We start from the raw sequence: 20,958 nt of genomic DNA, 5'->3' as shown, positions 1-20,958 counted from the left end.
TATTATTATTATTATTATTATTATTATTATTATTATTATTATTATTATTATTATTATTATTATTTAGAGAGCCATAAGGGCGGGTGAATCGATCTTAGAATCCCCTAGAACCGGAAGTGAAGCTCTAACCACTTGAGTTATCCCTCACTCTCTCAGAAAAAAGGGTGTTGATTTGACTAGAAAACAAAACGGTTTTATTATAAATTTTCAACTTACTAAGCTGTGTTTTACAAATGCTATAGTAATGGTATAAAACAAATCAATTAATCTCTAAAAAAAACACTAATCATAATATTCTACTACTCATAATTATTGAAAACTTTATGACTTATGGGGTTGATTCTATTTTATTTTATTTTTATTTATTTATTTATTTTATTTTTTTTTGACAGAGTAGTGAGTCATAAAGAGTAAATTTGTATATAAGATTAGATCTCAAACCTTAAGTAAACCACCCTAGATATTTAGGTCTTGTTTGGCATCGTTTTTGGTTTCAGTATTCTGTTTTTAATAAATAAAAAAAAACAAAAAATAGGAAACAAGAAAAAGATGTTACCACTTTTCTGTTGTTAATTTTGAAAATTATTATAATTTTAATAAGTGTGACTAATAAAACCAAGAATTTGTGAGAAACTACCTAATACAAGGTAAAATGTTGTAAGAAACTATCTAATAAAAGGTAAATGTTGTAAAATACTACCTCTACCGGATTTCCACCGTTGACCCACCTCAAAACACCCCTAAAACCACTGCTTTCATCCCCAAAACCAACACAACCTACTTGAAATTGCCTCCACCATGCCAAAATCACCCTCCAACCCTAAAAAACACCACCTTTAACCCTAAACCCACCACCCGAAAGCACAAAACAATGCTCACCAACTCGGAATATCATTTAACCACCACGAAAATAACCTTACCACCTTGAAAGCCAACCCACATTGTGATTTCGGGGGTGTTTTGAGGTGGATTAATGCCGTAAAATTAGGTTAACGGTGGAAATTCGATTAAAGGTAGTATCTTACAACATTTTGCCTTTTGTTAGATAGTTTCTTACAACATTTTTTTATTAGGTAGTTTCTCACAAAATTTAGGTTTTATTAGGTAGTTTCTAACAAAAAATCATTTATTATATGTTATATATCATATGATTTTGAAAAACAAAAAACCAAAAAACAGAAAACCACAGCGATGCCAAACGAACCCTTAACTAGTTAAGTTATTATCTATACAAACTCATACTCGTATTTTCTACATTTTTATTTGGTTGCAACGAATTTTGCACTATTCACACATTTCACTTTAACTCTCTTTAACGATTTACAATTTAGGAAAAATATGTTGTATTCCTATGGGGTCTTGTTTGACCCGTCTCAATTTTTATTTTCATGATATTAAATTTTTATAATTTTTACGTATTTATAATTAGAGATATAAATAATTTTCCTCAAAAAATAATTATTACTCCGTAATAATCTAATATCATATTACTAATAAATAAAGCCGGTCTCGTAGCCATGCCACGAGAGAGCGACACTTGACATTCCAGTTTTTTGCCAAGTTTGCGCCACGTAGGCGACAAACAGGTATTATTGTGACACATATGATACTAAGTTAACGAATTTTGGATAGTTTTGTTAAGATAAAAATATTGTATAGAGTTTTAATACCATTGTATTTCTAATATTTCATATACACAAAATTAATTCTAACTTTTAATAAATATCCTTTAACTCGGTTCTATTTCCATCATAAAATCCGTTTCAAAAAGTTCTTAAAATAAGATCCATTTATAATATATTTAATTTAGTTAAAATAAAATAGAAAATCAGTAAATAAAAAATGTTTAATCAGTAAAAATAATTTTGGTTTGATAAAAATATTTTCAGTTTAGTAAAATTAATTTAAGTTCAATAGCAATAATTTCAAGTCAATAATAACATAGATATCTATTTACAAACAAAACTACAAAAAGTACATTATTATATAAATAAGCAATAGGATATCGTATGTCTAAATATCCTGCATTATCAAAAGGGATTACATGACCGTATTAATAAACATTCAAGCTAAAAAGTTTATTCTAATTAAAATTTAATCAACAATCCGGGCATTGCCAGAGCACAAAACCAGTATATATATAAAAGGAAGTTTTTTCCCGAGTTTTTAGAGAGACACGTAGGATTAAATTTTCTTAACGCGCCACATAGGATTATAAATTTTAGTTATAGTCAATCAAATAAGAGAATTGTAAATTCTGTTAGAATTAAATAATTCAAATGCCAAATAAGCAAAATTAGCGAATGAGATTTTATTGTTTAAATTAATTAAATATATCATATTATCGTTTGAGATTAGGAATTTTATCTAAATATAAAACGAATGAGAGGAAATTTAAAATTTATATTAAAATAAAAATATTAAATGATATACTACGCACAACAAATAAAATAACGAATTTAATCATATAAATACAAATAATATTCGTTTCAAAAAATACAAATAAACTGTACATTCATCTAGTTAGAAATGTGTATAAATGAAATTATGCATTGACAAATGTAAAATTATGCGTTAAAAATCATGTATTGCAACTAATACAAAAGATGAATTTTTCGATATCCTCAAGAGATTAACTTCATACATATCATGGGATAAGAGATTATTATACTCATAATATCACCACATTAATTTAGATAGAAATTAAGAATATGTTACAAAATATAATAATTGTGTATGCCCATTATAGCTTGTGACTCCCTCAATAATATGACTACCTTTGTAACTGCCTTGTAACCCCCATATGTCATTAGTTCACGTTGTAACCCCTACATGAATGGACTCTTTATTGTCCATATAGGTTACATTGTTCACATTGTGTATATATATAGATGGTCTAATGAAATGGATGAAGACAATAACAAGGATTTACCATTTACATCTATCTATTATATTCTCCCTTTCCCCTTATTTTTATAACACGTTATCAGCACCATACTCTAATCGAAGCTATTACATTGGTCAGACCGGTCATACTCCGTAAGTATACTAGCTACCAAAGACTAAAGTCAATGTTACGAGCCTCTCTTTTATTCAAAGCATTAGTGTAGTATTGATTGGATATTGTGGTTTGCTTCTGACATGTATCGTATGATGCTAGATTGCTAGGGATTGTTTTAAATCATGATGTCATTATCTTTGATAAAGTTTTTAGATTATTAGCTTTAAATATGTCAGTAGTGAAGTGTTTACTTCTTGTTTTACCACCATATAGGAATTAACGACTATTTTTCATGACTTTGGGTGTCTAAGTATTTAATATTCGATTCATGACTATTTTCTTTTCTAATGATTCGGATTATATGATTTTAGTGTTATATAGTTTGACGACTATTTTGCTTAAACTACTAAAATGTCTTGTAAATTTGTTAAGAATGGTTTAATTCATGATAGCCCCTTCATATGTAATTAAATCATTAACAGTAGTATTATTGTTTTCCAAATAGTATATGTTTATTGGATGCTGTTTAATCTTGTCTTGTTATTTTGTATAGAGAATAATGTCAAACCTTGCCAAGCTTGAATTTATAGCCCTTGATATTGCCGGAAAGAATTATTTATCATGGGTGTTAGATGCTGAAATACACCTAGATGCTAAAGGGCTTGGTGAAACAATCAAAGAGCCTAATAAGACAACATCTCAAGATAAGGCTAAAGCCATGATATTCCTTCTCCATCATCTACATGAAGGGCTCAAAAATAAATATTTAACTGTGAAAGACCCACAAATTCTTTGGAGTAATCTAAAGGAGAGGTATGACCACCAAAAAACAGTGATACTCCCTAAATCTCGTTATGATTGGTTGAATTTGAGATTGCAATATTTTAAATCTATTAGTGAATATAACTCAGCTATGTTCAAGATAACTTCCCAATTGAAATTATGTGGAGAAAATATTACTGATGTAGAAATGCTTGAAAAGACATACTCCACTTTTCATGCAAACAATGTTGTCCTGCAGACACAATATAGAGAAAAAGGATTAACCAAATATTCTGAATTAAAATCTTGCCTTCTTGTGGCTAAGCAAAATAACGAGCTATTAATGAAAAATCATGAATTACGTCCTGTTGGCTCTACTCCATTCCCTGAAGCGAATGTGACAACCCATCACGGGAAAGAAAATATAAACAGAGACCATTCCAGCAGTAGTGGTCGAGGTAGAGGTCGCGGTCGCGGTCGTGGCCAATGGCGCGGTTGTGGTCGTGGGCATGGATATGGTAGAGGTCGTGGATTTCACTTTAAAAACTCACATTCTCACCAAAAGTGGGAACGTAGGGATGATAAAGTTAATAAAGAGAGAAGTGGGACTGATATATGTTACCGTTGTGGAGTGAAAGGACATTGGTCTCGGGTTTGTAGAACTCCAAAGCATCTTGTTGAACTTTACTAAGAATCATTGAAAAAAGGAAAGAAAGTTGAGGCAAACCTTGTTCTTGAAGATGGTAATGATGATTTTGATTTTGGCAATACAACTCATTTAGAAGTTGCCGATTTTCTTATTTCTCCGAAAGAGAATAATATTGATTTTGGCAATACAACTCATTTAGAAGTTGCTGATTTCTTCACTACTCCATAAGGGAATAATTAAAATTATATCGAATTGTATGAACTTTGAGTATTAGACTTAATCTAGTGATTTACTTATGTTAATTTCTATGGTTGTAATAAGGACATTATATGCTTTATGAATTTATGAACTATTTGCGTGTTTTTATTGATTTATTATTTTATTATCATTAATTTTATGCTTAATTTTCTACATGTATTTTATTTCGTGGAGAACATGAATACTACTCAAGTTCAATTTACTATGAATGGTGAAAAATTATGTCTTGCTGACAGTGCAACTACTCATACAATACTTAAAAATAAAAAATATTTTTCTCATTTGATGATGAAAAGAATTAATGTGAGTACCATATCGGGTAGTACAAAGATCATTGAAGGCTTCGGAAGAGCCAACATAAAATTGCCTTAGGGAACTAAAATTAAAATAATTGATGCATTATACTCCCCGTTGTCTCAAAGAAATTTATTGAGTTTTAAGGATATTCGCAATAATGGTTATCATATTGAGACATTAAGTGAAGAAAATAATGAATTTCTTCAAATCACGACTGTAACTCAAGGCACAAAACATGTTTTGGAGAAACTACCTACATTCTCCACTGGTTTGTACTACAAACAAATCAATACTATTGAATCTCATGCTATATTAAACCTGAAGTTTACTGATAACTTTGTTGTTTGGCATGACCGGTTAGGCCATCCTGGTTCAATAATGATGCGAAAAATAATTGAGAATTCAAGTGGACATTCTTTGAAAAGCCAGCAGATTTTTCATAATAAATTTCCATGTGCTGCTTGTTCGAAAGGCAAGTTGATAATTCGCCCATCACTAGAAAAGATAAATTTTGAATCAATACGTTTTATGGAACGTATACAAGGAGATATTTGTGGACCCATACAACCCCCATGTGGACCATTTAGATATTTTATGGTTTTAATTGATGCATCGACTAGGTGGTCACATGTGTCATTATTATCAACTCGTAACTTGGCGTTTGCGAGATTACTTGCCCAATTGATTAAGTTACAGGCACATTTTCCAGATACTCCTATTAAGACTATTCGTCTTGATAATGCTGGGGAATTTACTTCTCAAGCTTTCAATGATTATTGCATGTCCATTGGGATAAAAGTTGAACATCCTGTAGCACATGTTCATACACAAAATGGTTTGGCAGAGTCATTAATTAAACGTCTTCAGTTAATTACTAGACCTTTGCTTATGAAATCCAATCTCCCAATTTTTGCACGGGGACATGCCATATTACATGCAGTAGAACTAATTCGCATCAGGCCAACAAGTTATCACAAGTTCTCCCCATTACAATTGGTTTATGGCCAGGAACCAAATATTTCCCATCTAAGAATTTTTGGATGTGCGGTTTATGTCCCAATAGCTCCACCACAACGCTCTAAGATGGGTCCTCAAAGGAGGTTGGGGATATATGTTGGATTTGAATCCCCATCAATAATTAAATATCTTGAGTCTACAACAGGGGATTTATTTACGGCTCGTTTTGTAGATTGTCATTTTAACGAGTCACTTTTCCCAACATTAGGGGGAGAAAAAAGAGAGTTGGAAAACAAAATTAAATGGAATGAATTATCATTATCCTATCTTGATCCTCGAACTAAATAATGTGAACTGGAAGTTCAAAAGATAATTCATTTACAAAGTTTAGCAAATCAATTGCCAAACTCGTTTGCTGACCCCAAAAGAGTGACTAAATCACATATTCTAGCTGTAAATGCTCCATGTAAAATAAATGTCCCAGAAGGGCAAAATAAATTTGCTAATGAGTCTAAGCCACGTCAGAAACGTGGAAGACCAACAGGTTCCAAAGATAAGAATCCTCGGAAAAGAAAAGGAACAATGACTGATGATGGTCAAATTGAAGAAAATTTTTCCGAAGAACCTCCAGAAAAGACTTTAGACATGATACAAGAAGAAATTCAGGTACCTGAAAATGAAGAAATTTCAATAAATTATATCATGTCTGGAATTACATGGAACCGAAATCAAATCGACGTCAATGATGTTTTTACTTACAATGTAGCATTAAACGTTATGGTTAATAATGAGGATCATGAACCAAAATCCATCAACGAATGTAAACAAAGAAATGATTGGCCAAAATGGAAAGAAGCAATTGAAGCGAAATTAAAATCTCTAGGAAAAAGAGAAGTATTCGGACCTGTAGTCCGTACACCTGGAGGTGTAAAGCCAGTGGGATATAAATGGGTCTTTGCGCGAAAGAGAAATGAAAAGGGTGAAGTTGTAAGACATAAGGCACGATTAGTTGCACAAGGATTCTCACAAAGGCTTGGTATTGATCATGAGGAGACATACTCTCCTGTGGTGGATGTGACTAGCTACTTTTAGATTTCTGATTAGTCTGGCAATAAGAGAAGGACTTGACTTACGTTTGATGGATGTAGTCACATATTATTTATATGGTCCACTGGATAATGACATTTATATGAAGCTCCCAGAAGGTTTAAATTAAACAAATCTCTTTATGGATTAAAACAATCTGGGCGTATGTGGTATAACCGTCTAAGTGAGTATTTGTTAAAAGAAGGTTTTAAGAATGATCCTATTAGCCCATGTATTTTTATAAGAAATTTGGATCAGGATTTGTTATAATTGCAGTGTATGTTGATGATTTGAATATCATTGGAACTCCTGAAGAGATTTCTGTAACTGTCGATTGTTTAAAGAAAGAATTTGAAATGAAAGATCTTGGAAAGACAAAATTTTGCTTAGGGTTACAAATAGAACACCTAGAGAATGGAATCCTTGTGCATCAATCAACATACATAGAAAAAGTTCTTAAAAGATTTTCTATGGATACAGCGCATCCATTGAGAAGCCCTATGGTTGTAAGATCCCTTGATGTAGAGAAGGATCTTTTTTGACCTCGGGAAGATGATGAGGAATTTCTTGGTCCTGAAGTACCATACCTTAGTGCAATTGGAGCATTAATATACCTTGCAAGTCATACACGACCCGACATATCATTTTCAGTTAATTTATTGGCAAGACTTAGTTCATGTCCAACCCGAAGGCATTGGAATGGGATTAAACATATACTTCGTTACCTTCAAGGTATGAAGGATATGGGTTTATTTTTCCCTAAATTGTCCAAAGAAAATTTGGTTGGTTTTGCAGATGCAGGTTATTTGTCTGATCCACATAATGCTCGATCACAAACTGGATATGTGTTCACATACGGTGGTACTACCATTTTTTGGCGTTCCATGAAACAAACCATTACAGCTACTTCTTCCAATCATTCTGAGATATTAGCAATTCATGAAGCTAGTCATGAATGTGTATGGTTAAGGTCGGTAATCCAACGTATAAAAGACGTTTGCGGTTTATCATCCTGGAAAGAGGCACCGACAACTTTATATGAGGATAATGCAGCTTGTATTTCGCAACTTAAGGAAGGATACATTAAAGGCGACAGAACAAAGCACATCTCACCCAAATATTTCCTCGCTCATGATCTTCAGAAGAATGGAGATATAAATGTTTTGCAGATTCGTTCAAGTGAGAATTTAGCAAACTTATTCACTAAGGCTCTCCCAACTGCAACATTTAAAAAATTAGTTTATCGTATTGGATTGCGCCGTCTCAAAGATCTTCAGTGACTTAATAATGAGGGGGAGTAATTGCGTGCTGCGCTCTTTTTCCCTTATCCATGGTTTTTTCCCACTGGGTTTTTTCTGGAAAGATTTTTAATGAAGCAGTATATAAGCACATTAAAACTTTTTTTAGATAATGGGCATCCAAGGGAGAGTGTACAAAATATAATAATTATGTATGCCCATTATAGCTTTTAACTCCCTCAATAATATGACTACCTTTGTAACTTCCTTGTAACCCCTATATGTCATTAGTTCACATTGTAACCCCCACATGAATGGGCTCTTTATTATCCATATAGGTTACATTGTTCACATTGTGTATATATATAGATGGTCTAATGAAATGGATGAAGACAATAACAAGGATTTACCATCTACATCTATCTCTAATATTCTCCCTTTCCCCTTATTTTTATAACAGAATAAACAATTATTTAACCCTTAACATGCCAAAAAAGTCCATAGTTCATATTTATAAAATAAGCCCGTAGTTTGAGCTTCATGGACCATTCACTTCTTCCATATTGGTACTTAGTTATACAGGCCCATTGTTTTGAATATAAGAAGAAATCCAATCTCAAATGCCTTAAAAAAATTGTTAAGTACTTAAGTCCAATCTATACATTAATAACATTATTATGCTATTAGCAAATGGCCACTAGCCCAATACTCCTTTGTTAGTTCACCTAACTGTTTCAATAAAACGAAAGTGAAGTATAGCTCAAATGGTTAAGGCTTACTTCTCGGTTCCAGGGAATACTGAGATCTATTTTTATCATCCGCCCTTATGGCTCTCTAAATACCAAAAAATAAAATCTTTTCAATAGAACAACCATTTATAATTATCAGTTCGATCTGACTCTTCGGAGTATAACAAATTTTGCTTTTCTGCTAGAAATCTAATTCATTTAACAACAATAACTTCAACTAAAATAAGTACTTGGTTGGTTGCTAGTGTAGTACATAGTGGGAAAATTGAAAGTTTACAAAAAGTACGTATAGTACTTCGTATATGACAAGTTGTTTGAGTGACATGATATAGTGTTTTTTTTGGTGTTCCATCCGGTTCATCCTTTAGGCTAATTCAGATTTGAGGATTAGTTTTGGGTGGTTAGGTTCCAGTCTCCTCTCAATTGTTGTTGCGAAGGGTTGAATACACGGTTTCCCCCACCAAGTGTAATCCCAATCACCACTACACCAACAACCAATTGGTAATGACATGACATAGTTAAATGGGATGAAATAGAATCTTCTTGGAAAGTTAAAATGTCCCTCTTGATTCAGCCTAATAGTCTAAAAATATTTTATAGGACTTTAGTATTATATTTATACATACGTACACGGTACACCAACATTGATTACATGTTTTTATTAATATATACTTGTAACTAATTACAATTTTTTTTTTTTGGTAAGGAGAAGAACCCTAATGAACACATCTCCCTCACACATTAGCCAATTTAGCTACACAGTCAACGTGAAGTAATGGAATTCACGTACTTAAATTATGAAATGTTAAAACTAATATGAGGCGGTGAAAAAGTAACATGTTTGAACTATTTTGAGACAAAAGGAAGTAAAGACTAAAATTTTTTATGTGACATGAATACTTGTAGGTGATAAAATCAGTCACAATTTTGACCATAATTATTAAACAATAGTAACATAGCATCTTTTGTAATGGAACACCCATCCAAATTTTATAAAATAATTAGGCCAAAAAAAAAAAATAATAAAAAAAAAATAAAAAAATAAAATAGAGCTAGATCTACAATCTTGTTCCCAGATATAAAACTCGTGAACTGCTAAACGTCGCTCCCATTTTGACATGAAAGGACCATATTGCCCTTTCCATAAGTTGGACTATATAAGGCTCTACCACTTGGTTAAAAAGATTCCCGAGCATTTTCATATTGTTCTTGAGCACATTCGATCCACCACTTGGTCAAAAAAATTCCCGAACCCACCATGTCCAACCCCACGACATTCAACCCAAAATTCCCGAGCCCACCACCAAAAATCCCATTTTTTTAAAAAAATTTTATTAAGCTTTAGCGACGGGTTTAGGACAATGGATGACGACAACGATCGTACACCGGAGGCATCGTCGGAGGATTCTGTAAGTCCTTGAATTTATTTTTTTTTTTTGAAAAGCGTACATCTGCCTAAAATTTCCGGATCCACCTAGAATTTCCGGATCCACCATGGAAGATCCGGAAATTCTAGGCGGATCCACCATGGAGGATCCAAATTTTTTAGGCGGATGTCCTTTTTTTTTTTGATTAATTAATCAAAACAACTTTTTTTTTGAAATTAATTAATCAAATTTATTAATGTAATTTTTGTATGATAATTATAATTTTTATTGTGATTATTATTATTTTTGTGATAATTGAGTAATTAGTATTAGTATTATTAGGTAATATTAGTTATTTTTGTGAATTATCTATGTCTTTTTTTTTTAAAAATTTCAAATTTTAAGTTTATGGAGCGTGAAATGGTGTTGTAAGTGTCGTGAGTATTTATATGTGAAGGGTAAATACGGAATTTTAAGAAAAAAAATACGAGCGACGCCTAGTAATTTGAGAGCGACGTTTAACAATCCCCAAAGGGACAACAATTAGTAGGTAATTTAAGAGACTCTCATAACTTAAGAGACAAAAATTAGTAGGTAATTTAATTAACACCAGATACGTAGAATCATAGATGTTCAAGCAAATGACATAGCTATAAATAAGCACAAATGTTAAAATAATATTGACGGCCAAGGAAGAGAAGATGAGATAGATTAAGTTGGAACAAGAGATCAACAGTGATGAATTGGAGAAGAGAAGAGAAGAAGAAGAGTTGAGTAGGATGATGGAAGTTTAATATCTATTATCATGTAGGTATGGAAAACCATTTGTTTAAATCCAGTTTTATCATAAGACTTGTAACCATTGTCGTGGTTATTCTTATAGTATTTTGATTTTTTATATACCACATTTGCAAGTATAACACTATATTTGATCGATAGCACAACATTTGTTCTAGAATATACAATATTTTGTCTTTGTATAAGCAACCTTACTTCTCCTCGAACCCTCCACTAGTTTTTATTTATTTATTTATTTTTTATTTATTTTTTGGTAAATAGAATTGTAGTACCAAAAGAGGCTGCAAAGCAGCACAAGAAAACAAGTAACAGGGAGCCAAAAGGCTAACCAAACCACCAAACACCAAAAGCGCGAAGGGCACACAACCACTAGCCGAGGGTAAAAAATCAAAGGCTACCTTCTAGAAGGGGAACCCTCCATTAGTTATTGTGGACTATGTATCTACAGTCTATGTATATGATTTTAATTACTAAAAAGTCTAGCCTATTTGCATTGTGTTGATATGTATACGTGTTTCTCCTTAGTATTAATTAACACCTCTATTCTCATTATCCAGAAAGTAATTTATCTATCTTATAAAAAAGAGACAAATTATTGAAATAACAAATATAACAACAAATTAACAAAATATTAACAAAATTAAAGGATTACAAACCGAAAAATAGCCAAAAACCTAAACGAGGATATGTTACAGATTAAGGGTTTAGAGAAAAAGGGGCAATTGATGAATCAAAAAATTAAAACCTATTTTAGCATATTGAAAGTTAGTGTATCAATGTATGAACTTATTAAAACTTATCTAAAATCATTAGTTATTAATTTTTCTGAACTAAATTAAAAATTTTGAACTAAAAACATCTTAAAATGGTGATAATTACTAACTTTAATGTTGAAATAAAGTCAAATCATAATCTATTAAATCAAATTTTGATCAAAAATCTATTGTATAAATTCCAATTTAATGTTTGGTTCTTTGTGGTAACATAACAAATACATGTACAACTAATATATTTTTTTTTTAAATGATGGTTGTTCTAAAAAAGAGTCATTTGTTTTTTCCTCAAAAATTATATGAAGTATTAGTAAACAAAAGACAAACAAAGATTATTTTAAACAATAAGAAGATAAGTCAATTGATAAATTATTGTAGACGAATTTTCCTCATCACAACTTCAACAGTCAAATTCACATCAAGTAATTTCGTATTAGAAACTACAACTCTCACAATTGGGCAACGACCAGAGAAAAAGAAGTTAATATGTTTGACAAATGACATAACATTTCAACTAATGAAATCTTTTTTCATATTTCCTAAAGCAATTTCCTAGCTAATTTCTAGCTAATTTCCGACCATATGTAACATGGCATTCAACATAAGTACATAACCCTTCTTATTAACATTTCTAAAAGTAGTGAGTTGACTATAAAAAGTAAAAGTATTTTATTTACTTCTGCCTCATGTACAATGACATGCTTAAATTATATTATTTTTCTTGTTGTTTGACAATATTAAATTTATTAAAAGTTATTTATTTTACTAATACTGCATAGTTTGCTTATAAGTATGAACTTGATATCATTCATATCACATTTATTTTAAAAGTAATTGCAAAACATTAACTTTTTCAGTATTTTGTATTCTCAAAAAAAAAAAAAAAAAAAAAAACTTGACCCACTATTTTAATTTTTGACAAAAACTATTTTAATTACTTTTTTATCAGTAATTATTAAAAGAAATTTTTGTTAGTAAAATAAATGTTGGATTTATTTCATTGAATAAATTAAAGATTTTAATGGTCAAGAATCAAAATATAGTAAGTAGACAAACATGTTACTCAAAACTTTAAAATTATATTGATATGAGTAAATAAGAAGTACTCCTTTTGGTTTTTAAATGTCTCTATTTGACGTATATTTGCCAATGAATACAAAACTTTGACTAATAATATCTTTTACTTCCTCCGTTCTTTTTTTATCGCATCACTTACTACTTTAGGAAGTTTACTTATTATTGCATCATTTCCTTTTTAGGATAAAAAATATCTATGTTCACACTGTAAATACCCAACATACCCTTACTTTTTCACACTTACTTTTTATTTTATCTTACATTACATGGGCAATTTTGTATTTTTACGTTTCTCTCTCTTACTTTTTTCCACTACCAAATTTTGCCTCAAAAACCCTATGATGCAATAAAAAAAAACGGAGGAAGTATTTTTTAATAAGTTTAAATTGTGAAAAGTGAGTATTTGGAACATATATATTGATAGAAAATATATGTTGATGGACAATATGGCAACGTTTGATTTTATGCAGTACAAATATTGGTCAAAGTGATGTACTCGTATGCAAATGGTGCAAAAGTTAAAAGGGGGAACCAAATTGAAGACTGGAGAGTAGAATAAGACTACGTTAAATTACTTCACCTTATTTTTGCTGAACTGAAATTATTTTTAGTGAAATGACATTAATATTGTTGAACCAAAATGTTTTTAATGATTTTTTTTCTTCTTTAAAATAACTAATACTTACTAAACTGATGAAATTATATTCACTGAAATTTTTTTAAAGGTGAAATACGTGACAAAGCCTAAATTTGAGATCGCTATCGCACATAAATTTATTTCGTCAAAAGTTCGTAAAATAACATATTCAAAATGAGGATTGACATGTATAGTCGTTCACATAGAAGAAAGCAATTGCGTCAAGCTATCCATGAGGCATGTGCCAACTTGGTTAATTATGTATAGCTACCAACCACTCCATATTAGTCTACACATTCTTTTTAGATGACCAGCATATACCTACATAACAACCATCATTGTCTCTTTTCCCTTTTACTTTTCCTTTTGTTAACAACCCACCAACCAAACCATGTTCCATACCACATATTATGTCCTTCAAAACTATATTACATCTTACCAAAAATAAAATCAAACTTATTTGTCCATCCACCAAAATTATGGCAAAATCATCAAATATTCCCACCATTTTTCTCCTATCTTCTCTTCTCATCCTAGCCTTACTACCTACAAACCATGCAATATTCTCTAGAACAATTTCTAAAGAAGAAATTGGCATAAAAGACGATGACAAACAAACCCATCTCACCTTCTACTATCACGACACCCTTAGTGGCTCGAACCCATCATCGATCCAAATCGCTAAGGCAAAGTCTACCGATACCTCACCCACCATGTTCGGTGCCCTATCCATGATGGATGATCCCTTAACCGAAGGGCCTGAACCCACGTCCAAATTAGTAGGTCGTGCTCAAGGAATGTACGGGTTTGCGGACCAACAAGAGTCCGCTTTATTAATGGTAATGAATTTTTATTTCTTAGAAGGGCAATATAACGGAAGTACACTAAGCGTTTTAGGAAGGGATGCTATGAACGACAGTGTACGTGAAATGCCCGTGATTGGTGGTACCGGAACGTTTCGATTTGCTAAGGGTTACGTTCAAGCTAAAACTCAAACGTTCGATCAAAAGACGGGTGATGCGGTTGTGCTATTCAATGTGTTTGTGAATCATGCTTCTAGTGTTAGTGGTCAGTCCGGTGGCGGGTCGACCTCGAGTGATGGTGCACCTTCATCTAGCCAAGCAACTCCCTCTAAGATAATGTCACTTAGTTTCTTCATGATTCCTATTTTGTACCTATGTATTTTTTGATTTGAGTAGTGTAATTTTTTGTTTGTTTTAGAGTACTTGTATGTTTGTATGAGAAGGAATATTTCTATCATCTACTCGTTTTTTTTTTAAGTGGTGCAAAAATTGAATTCGTTATGCATAATTGTGATTTTTTGGGTGGATTGCTTTGGTAAAGAGTTGGTGTACCTTATAAACGTCAAGCATATAGTAGTATTATTAGTATGTGGTGTCCATTCAAGCCGCCTCATCCACAACTTTATTTTATTGGTCCTCAAATTATTGATTTGGAAGTTCCAACTTTTTCCGAAAAATCTTGATTTATGTAGTGGGTGTCTACGAATTTGTTTGAAATAGACATTAATAACATGAGCCCGAATTAACAATAGTAGATAAGCACCAATATCAAATAGCTCCTTGCCTCCTTCATCCCACGATTTCCTACTCATCATTTATTATTCGATCATGTGATCAAAGCTTTTTTTTTTTATTTAATCGTGATTTCTGAAATTATATTTATGATGCAGTTGAAATCAAATGAGTATTTTCAAAATATCCAAATCATGCAGGTATGGTAAGAAACTCACCTTATAATTTTAAAGGTCACAAATTTGAGCTCATCAGATATACATATGTTATTATGTTTGGAAAGAGTTTCTTAAATTACATTTCATTTCTATTCTCAAGTGTTGACCTATGTATTTGGACGCAAAGGGGGACCTTCCACCGGGGCCATTTGGGGCCCAACCCCCGGTAAATTATTGCAATTAATTAGTTAATTAACTTAAATAAACTTATTTCACTCATAACATATAAGGATATAATGATTAGTTTTGAATGGGAGATAGATATAAGATTTAAATCCCGATCTTTTTAATATTTTTAGTCAAGATTCGCCACTGTTTGGACGTAGTAGCTAACTTATGAGGGGTGATAATTTAGTAGGATATATATGTACATTCTCTTACCTTTTGAGACTCCATGTTAATGATTTATGAAGTCTCTATTGAATAAAATGTATCACATTAATTATAGCCTATGACTCTGTCACTCTGAGTATGTAGATTTTCGCCTTTTTGCATACAGTATAACTGATATTTCCTTGGTACAGTTCCCCTAATTTAATTTACCTAAACTTTAAAAACATACTATTAAGTGAGGACTTGTTAAATTCATCTTCATATATATGTTCTTTTAAAATATTTAATTTTCAATTTATTTATTAATACGAAACCAAGTGTAATTGACCATAAGCAAACATAATTAAGAAAGTTATTGACCTTTTATCGTATAGATTTTTCTAGTTTGATTCTTATAAGGATATGTAATAACTACTCCATAATAATTTCATTTTAGTCATCCTGTATGGCACAAAAATTTCTCAAAATTTGACAAACGCCATATCTATTATCTTTTTTTTTGTGACATGAGCTTAAACAAACACAACTAATCTAAATTATTAAATCACTTGAATAATTACAAAGGGCATTTATTCTATACTCGTTGTACTCTTGTATACATGTTATTGTGTTATTCAAAGCATCTACTATCCCATAATATTGACAATGGTTTCCATATTGCTAATTTGACATTAAAAAAAGAAAAAAAAGAAAGAAGATTTACTTTTAAAAGCAACATTAATTTGTTTAGTTGTCCCTACTTCATCAAGTATTAGTTGATGTGTCTATGTGTTCTTAACCCCACGGTTACGCTAATATACGCCTTTATTTTCTATTTTTATGTATGAACGTTCATAGCTAGTTTCTCAAAAAGCATAAAGCTCATGTTAGAAAATTATTCATGAAAACTTCGACTTAAAAAATAAATTAAAAAATTTCGGTTCAAAGTTTCTAGAATGTCTTCCTTTTTAGCTGGAGGCTCAACAACTTATGCAAATGTCAGTTTTTCCTTCCTTTCTTCCTCACTAGCTCACCAACCCACCTAAAAAAAAAAATTAATCGTACATATAATATATAAACCGTTGAATATAATTATTGTCAAACCAAAGTTAATGCAAAAATGGCACAAAATATGTCCATACTATTTTCATGTAATCTCATCTTGAGTATATTCATAATTATATTTTCCCCTACAACTCAAGCCACCTTCTCAAGAACCATATCTAAAAAACAACAATCAAATGACATAACCCATATCAAATTCTACTTCCATGACTACGTCCAAGGGCCGAACCTTACGGCTATAAGGATCGCCCAAGCCAACACGACCGACACATCGCCTAGCACATTTGGCGCGCTAGTCATGATCGATGATCCCTTGACCGAAGGGCCAGAGGATGACTCGAATGTTGTAGGTCATGCACAAGGAATGTATGCTTTCGCGGACCAACAAGAATTTGCGTTACTTATGACGATGAATTTCGTGTTTTCGGGGGGATCGTATGACGGGAGTACGTTGAGCGTGATGGGGAGGAATCCGGTGATGGAGCAAGTAAGGGAATTGGCGGTTATTAGTGGAAGTGGTGAGTTTAGGTTTGCTAGTGGTTATGCTCAAGCCAAGACTATTACTATGCTGGATCCAAATGGGGCTACTATTGTTGAATATAATGTTTATGTTTCTCATTAGTTTAATTTCTTTTTTTTTTTTTTTTTTTTTTAGAAATTGTTTATAAGATTTTTATGTAAGATAATATAATATGTGATATTCTTTAGCTATTGAGCTAGATATTATGGTTAATGATTATTTTGATTTGGTAGACTGATTAAATTTTTGCCACCTTCTTACTCAATTAGGCAATTCGTATGGAATTGATTCTTGGTACTATTCAATTGTTCATCAATCTTTTCATCTCAAAGTCTTTCCTTTCTTTTTCAGCCCATATCCATCAAGAATAGTCTGTACAAGTGCTCCGAAAGCATACAAATACTGACTATTCAAATTTTACTCCATAAATTCTTTGGGTGTGTTTTGTTCACCCCTACAGAAATACGAAGTAGGTGATTAGATCCAATCAGGTATACATATATATAACATGAAAAATCTCAAAATCAGAAGTAATCATGTCTAATATGATAAGTTAAGGTGAAAAAATACACCAATTAAGGCCTTGTTTGGATTGAGGGAGATGTATTACAAGGGTATAAAAGTCAAATTAAGCAAAATGAAAGTAAAAATTGGGAAGGAAGAGATAGTGATGGTGTGATTGTAAGGAAAATTGTGTAGTTATGGTGTGGTATGAGGTGAAGAAAGAAGAACTATTACCCTCATTTTGGGGCCGGGGTAATAGATACACTAGGGGGAGGGTGGGTAACTATTACGCTCATTATGAAGGTTTCATCTCTCTCTTTTCCTCATGGCACAACTACCTTATTTCATTTGTAAACCCCTTGTCTCCTATAACAACACCTTTAATTACTCATGTTTTTTCGAGTTTGACTTTTTTTACCCCTTAATATATTACCCCTAATCCAAGCAAGACCATCTGTTTGGTTGGGGAATTTACTATTACTCCTTATTTTATTTATTTATTTATTTTTTTAAAGTTACGACGAGGCACAACTTTGACCATCAATATCTTTAATTGAGATTAGTAAAAAATTATGAAAAAATTAATTTATAAAAGTAGACATATAAGACAAATACGACAACATATTATATAATTATATTTATATATTATAATTAATAAAAAAATTAAGTCAATGATGACATATGCCAAAAAAAAACCAGGTATATATGTGTCTAGAATGCTTTTGTTAAGCCAAGATAACACCATTCTTTAAATCCAAACCAAAAAAATTAGGTATGTGCCTAACCTAGAATACTTCTGTTTACCCAAGATAACACCATTCTTAACTCTCAGATATTGATGTATAGAGTTTTTACTTTTTTGTTTTTATTATAAAACCAACGCATTCATAGAGTGATACGACATGCACAAAAAAAAAAAAATACAAATACTCTAGGCCACATAACAAAGTAATTATCAAATAAATCTTTCCTTCATAAAACCACTATTGTGGAGTAGATCTTGCGGCATTATACAGTAAAACTGAACGTACATTTTTCTCATAATCGCCAAAATATACTTTTTATTAAGAGAGACAATCCAATGATTTGTTGTAGTTATAAGGATATTTTCTCCATCTGAATTATTTGATTCTTTTTTGAATTATTGATAACTTTTGTGATCCTGAAGAACGTTTCATCAACAAACCATTTTTACAATGATGCATCATATTTATGATCCTAAAATTTAAAAAGCAAGAAAAATCTCCCATAAGAAGAGGAGAAAAAATAACAAAGCTAAAGCAAAGGAAAAATTGATGCTACTAGTTCTAATTATGGACATTCTTATCTAAAAGGTTTCAATTATCCATTAACTAATGGTATTCCCAACTTTGGGGATCATTCTTTAAACAGTATATAGATTGTTATGACCGAGTAAACCAATTAAATTTGCCACATGTTGAATTTTCAATGGTCCATTTTACTAAATTATTAGAGTATTGTTTTAAGGTGAAGAAATGAACAGCGCCTTAAGGAAGGGAGTAGATTTTTAGAGTGATGGAGTATTAATTTTTTTTAACTACGCCTAACAAAAATAAGACGTTTGCCATTATTAACTTGTCAAGCTGTATAAAAAAATGATAGAGGTTGTATGTTTTGAGAAGGACCCCTTAAAGTTAGGATCATCTTAAATTGCAATAGTTGAGACTTTTTAAAGAAGATTGGCCATAGTTAGGACTGTTTGGTAACGATCCACAAAATAACAACAATTAGGGCTTTCCACTTGTAATAATCAATGGAAGGCGCTCCAAAATTCACTAATGGAGACTTGGGTTTGAAAGGAGAGAAGAGCGAGGGTGAAGAAAGGTGGTCAAGTGCAAAGTGTTTTCTTTACTTCTATATATATCACTATATATCATCTGCATTGAACATTTATCGTGTTTTAAGGTTTTTTAGAATCCCTAGGGATAAAGGTCGTGAATATAACCGGACGGTCGCACACACCTACAAAATAACGAATATTCCGTTTGACGAAATATTTGCCTCCGACGATCAAGTTAGTGATCGAAAAACAAAAGTTTTTAGAGAGAGAAAGTAGAGAGAAGTTAGAGCAACTCTTATGCAATAAATGAGATGTCTTAAACCACCCCTCCCATCATAAATGATTGGGGTATTTATAAGGGTTGGAATGGGTGCACTCTAGGGTTGGTGCCCTAAAAAGGAATGATCTGTTTGGCGGCGCAATCAGAGTAGGACACGTGTCTTTTGTGGGGGTCGTTATGACGCCTTTTCGGGATTTGGGCTTCCTAATGTAAGGAGGCCTTCTCTCTTTCAGGTGATCCTTTGTTTTGTCACGTGTCATCTTCCTATCGGGATACGTGTTGCCCTTTTATTGGGCCACATGTCACTATTAGGATTGGACCACATGATGGGGTATTTTTTACCCTAAACATGTACCCCTCAGAGCGGGTGGCTCGTACCATATGGGCCGCCTCCTCTAATTTTCACTTGTCCAGACATGTTCGAGTATCAGGCTGTTTCTTGAAAGGGGTAGACTATACCGTCCGCTAAGTTTTGGGAAAGATCCTTTGGGCTAATTGCCTTTAGCCGTCCGCCTGATTTCATCATTGGACTTAAGTCTTGAAATTAGACAGACGAGGGGTGCCGCCTATAATCAGGTGAGACACCTGTCCTCCGCATTTTCCGGAGTAACGATTCAGATTTGCAGATCTAGCCGTCTATTTTGACGTGTCGTTTGCGTAACCGTACATCTTCCCCGTCTTTATTAAAGAAATGGTTTAATTAACCGTTTGAGCTTCTAGGTTAGGTTTTTCAAAAAGAGTCATTTGAGCTTCTAGGCGGGAAAGGTAATTTTACCATTTTTTCCCCATAAATTTTGCCTATATATAGGGCTGGTTTGACTTCATAGAATCACTTTGGAACTTTGTTTTTCTAGAGAGAAATAAGAGCTTCTAGAGAGAGAAAGTTCTTTCCTCCCCCAATCTTCGAGAGCTCCGCCTTATACTTGAGTTCTCCGTTCGAGTTTCTTGAATTTGCCGGTTAGTTGGTCAAGATCTTCAGCATTCCTCAAGTTTTCTACTCGTACAGAGGCAACTGCCTGCTTATTCTTATTTTTTCTTTTCCATACTTGTTTTATATTTAAACACGAATAGGAC

The 20,958-nt window shown here is 32.2% G+C and overlaps 3 protein-coding genes across 3 annotated transcripts; all 3 read left to right on the top strand.

The window, feature by feature from the left end:
- Positions 1-7,744: 7,744 nt before the first annotated feature.
- LOC110734155 lies at positions 7,745-8,290 on the top strand. Its single transcript, XM_021914201.1, has one exon. It carries the CDS (start codon positions 7,745-7,747, stop codon positions 8,288-8,290), a length of 546 nt encoding a protein of 181 aa, XP_021769893.1.
- Positions 8,291-13,938: 5,648 nt separating this feature from the next.
- LOC110734497 (dirigent protein 23-like) lies at positions 13,939-14,981 on the top strand. Its single transcript, XM_021914660.1, has one exon. The coding sequence runs from the start codon at positions 14,060-14,062 to the stop codon at positions 14,837-14,839; it is 780 nt and encodes a 259-aa protein (XP_021770352.1). The 5' UTR covers positions 13,939-14,059; the 3' UTR covers positions 14,840-14,981.
- A 1,559-nt stretch (positions 14,982-16,540) lies between these two features.
- Positions 16,541-17,583, top strand: LOC110734496 (dirigent protein 21-like). The gene has a single exon (XM_021914659.1). The coding sequence runs from the start codon at positions 16,835-16,837 to the stop codon at positions 17,399-17,401; it is 567 nt and encodes a 188-aa protein (XP_021770351.1). The 5' UTR covers positions 16,541-16,834; the 3' UTR covers positions 17,402-17,583.
- Positions 17,584-20,958: the final 3,375 nt, after the last annotated feature.

This window comes from Chenopodium quinoa, unplaced genomic scaffold (assembly GCF_001683475.1).
Source record: "Chenopodium quinoa cultivar QQ74 unplaced genomic scaffold, ASM168347v1, whole genome shotgun sequence".
Lineage (NCBI taxonomy): Eukaryota > Viridiplantae > Streptophyta > Magnoliopsida > Caryophyllales > Amaranthaceae > Chenopodium > Chenopodium quinoa.
The sequence above is the reverse complement of the archived record's forward strand: the minus strand, read 5'-3'. Positions and strand labels throughout refer to the sequence as shown.

Excerpts from the sequence above, each read along its gene's own strand:
- LOC110734155 (XM_021914201.1), top strand. The coding sequence starts at position 7,745 with ATGAAGGATATGGGTTTATTTTTCCCTAAATTGTCCAAAGAAAATTTG.
- LOC110734497 (XM_021914660.1), top strand. The coding sequence starts at position 14,060 with ATGTCCTTCAAAACTATATTACATCTTACCAAAAATAAAATCAAACTT.
- LOC110734496 (XM_021914659.1), top strand. The coding sequence starts at position 16,835 with ATGGCACAAAATATGTCCATACTATTTTCATGTAATCTCATCTTGAGT.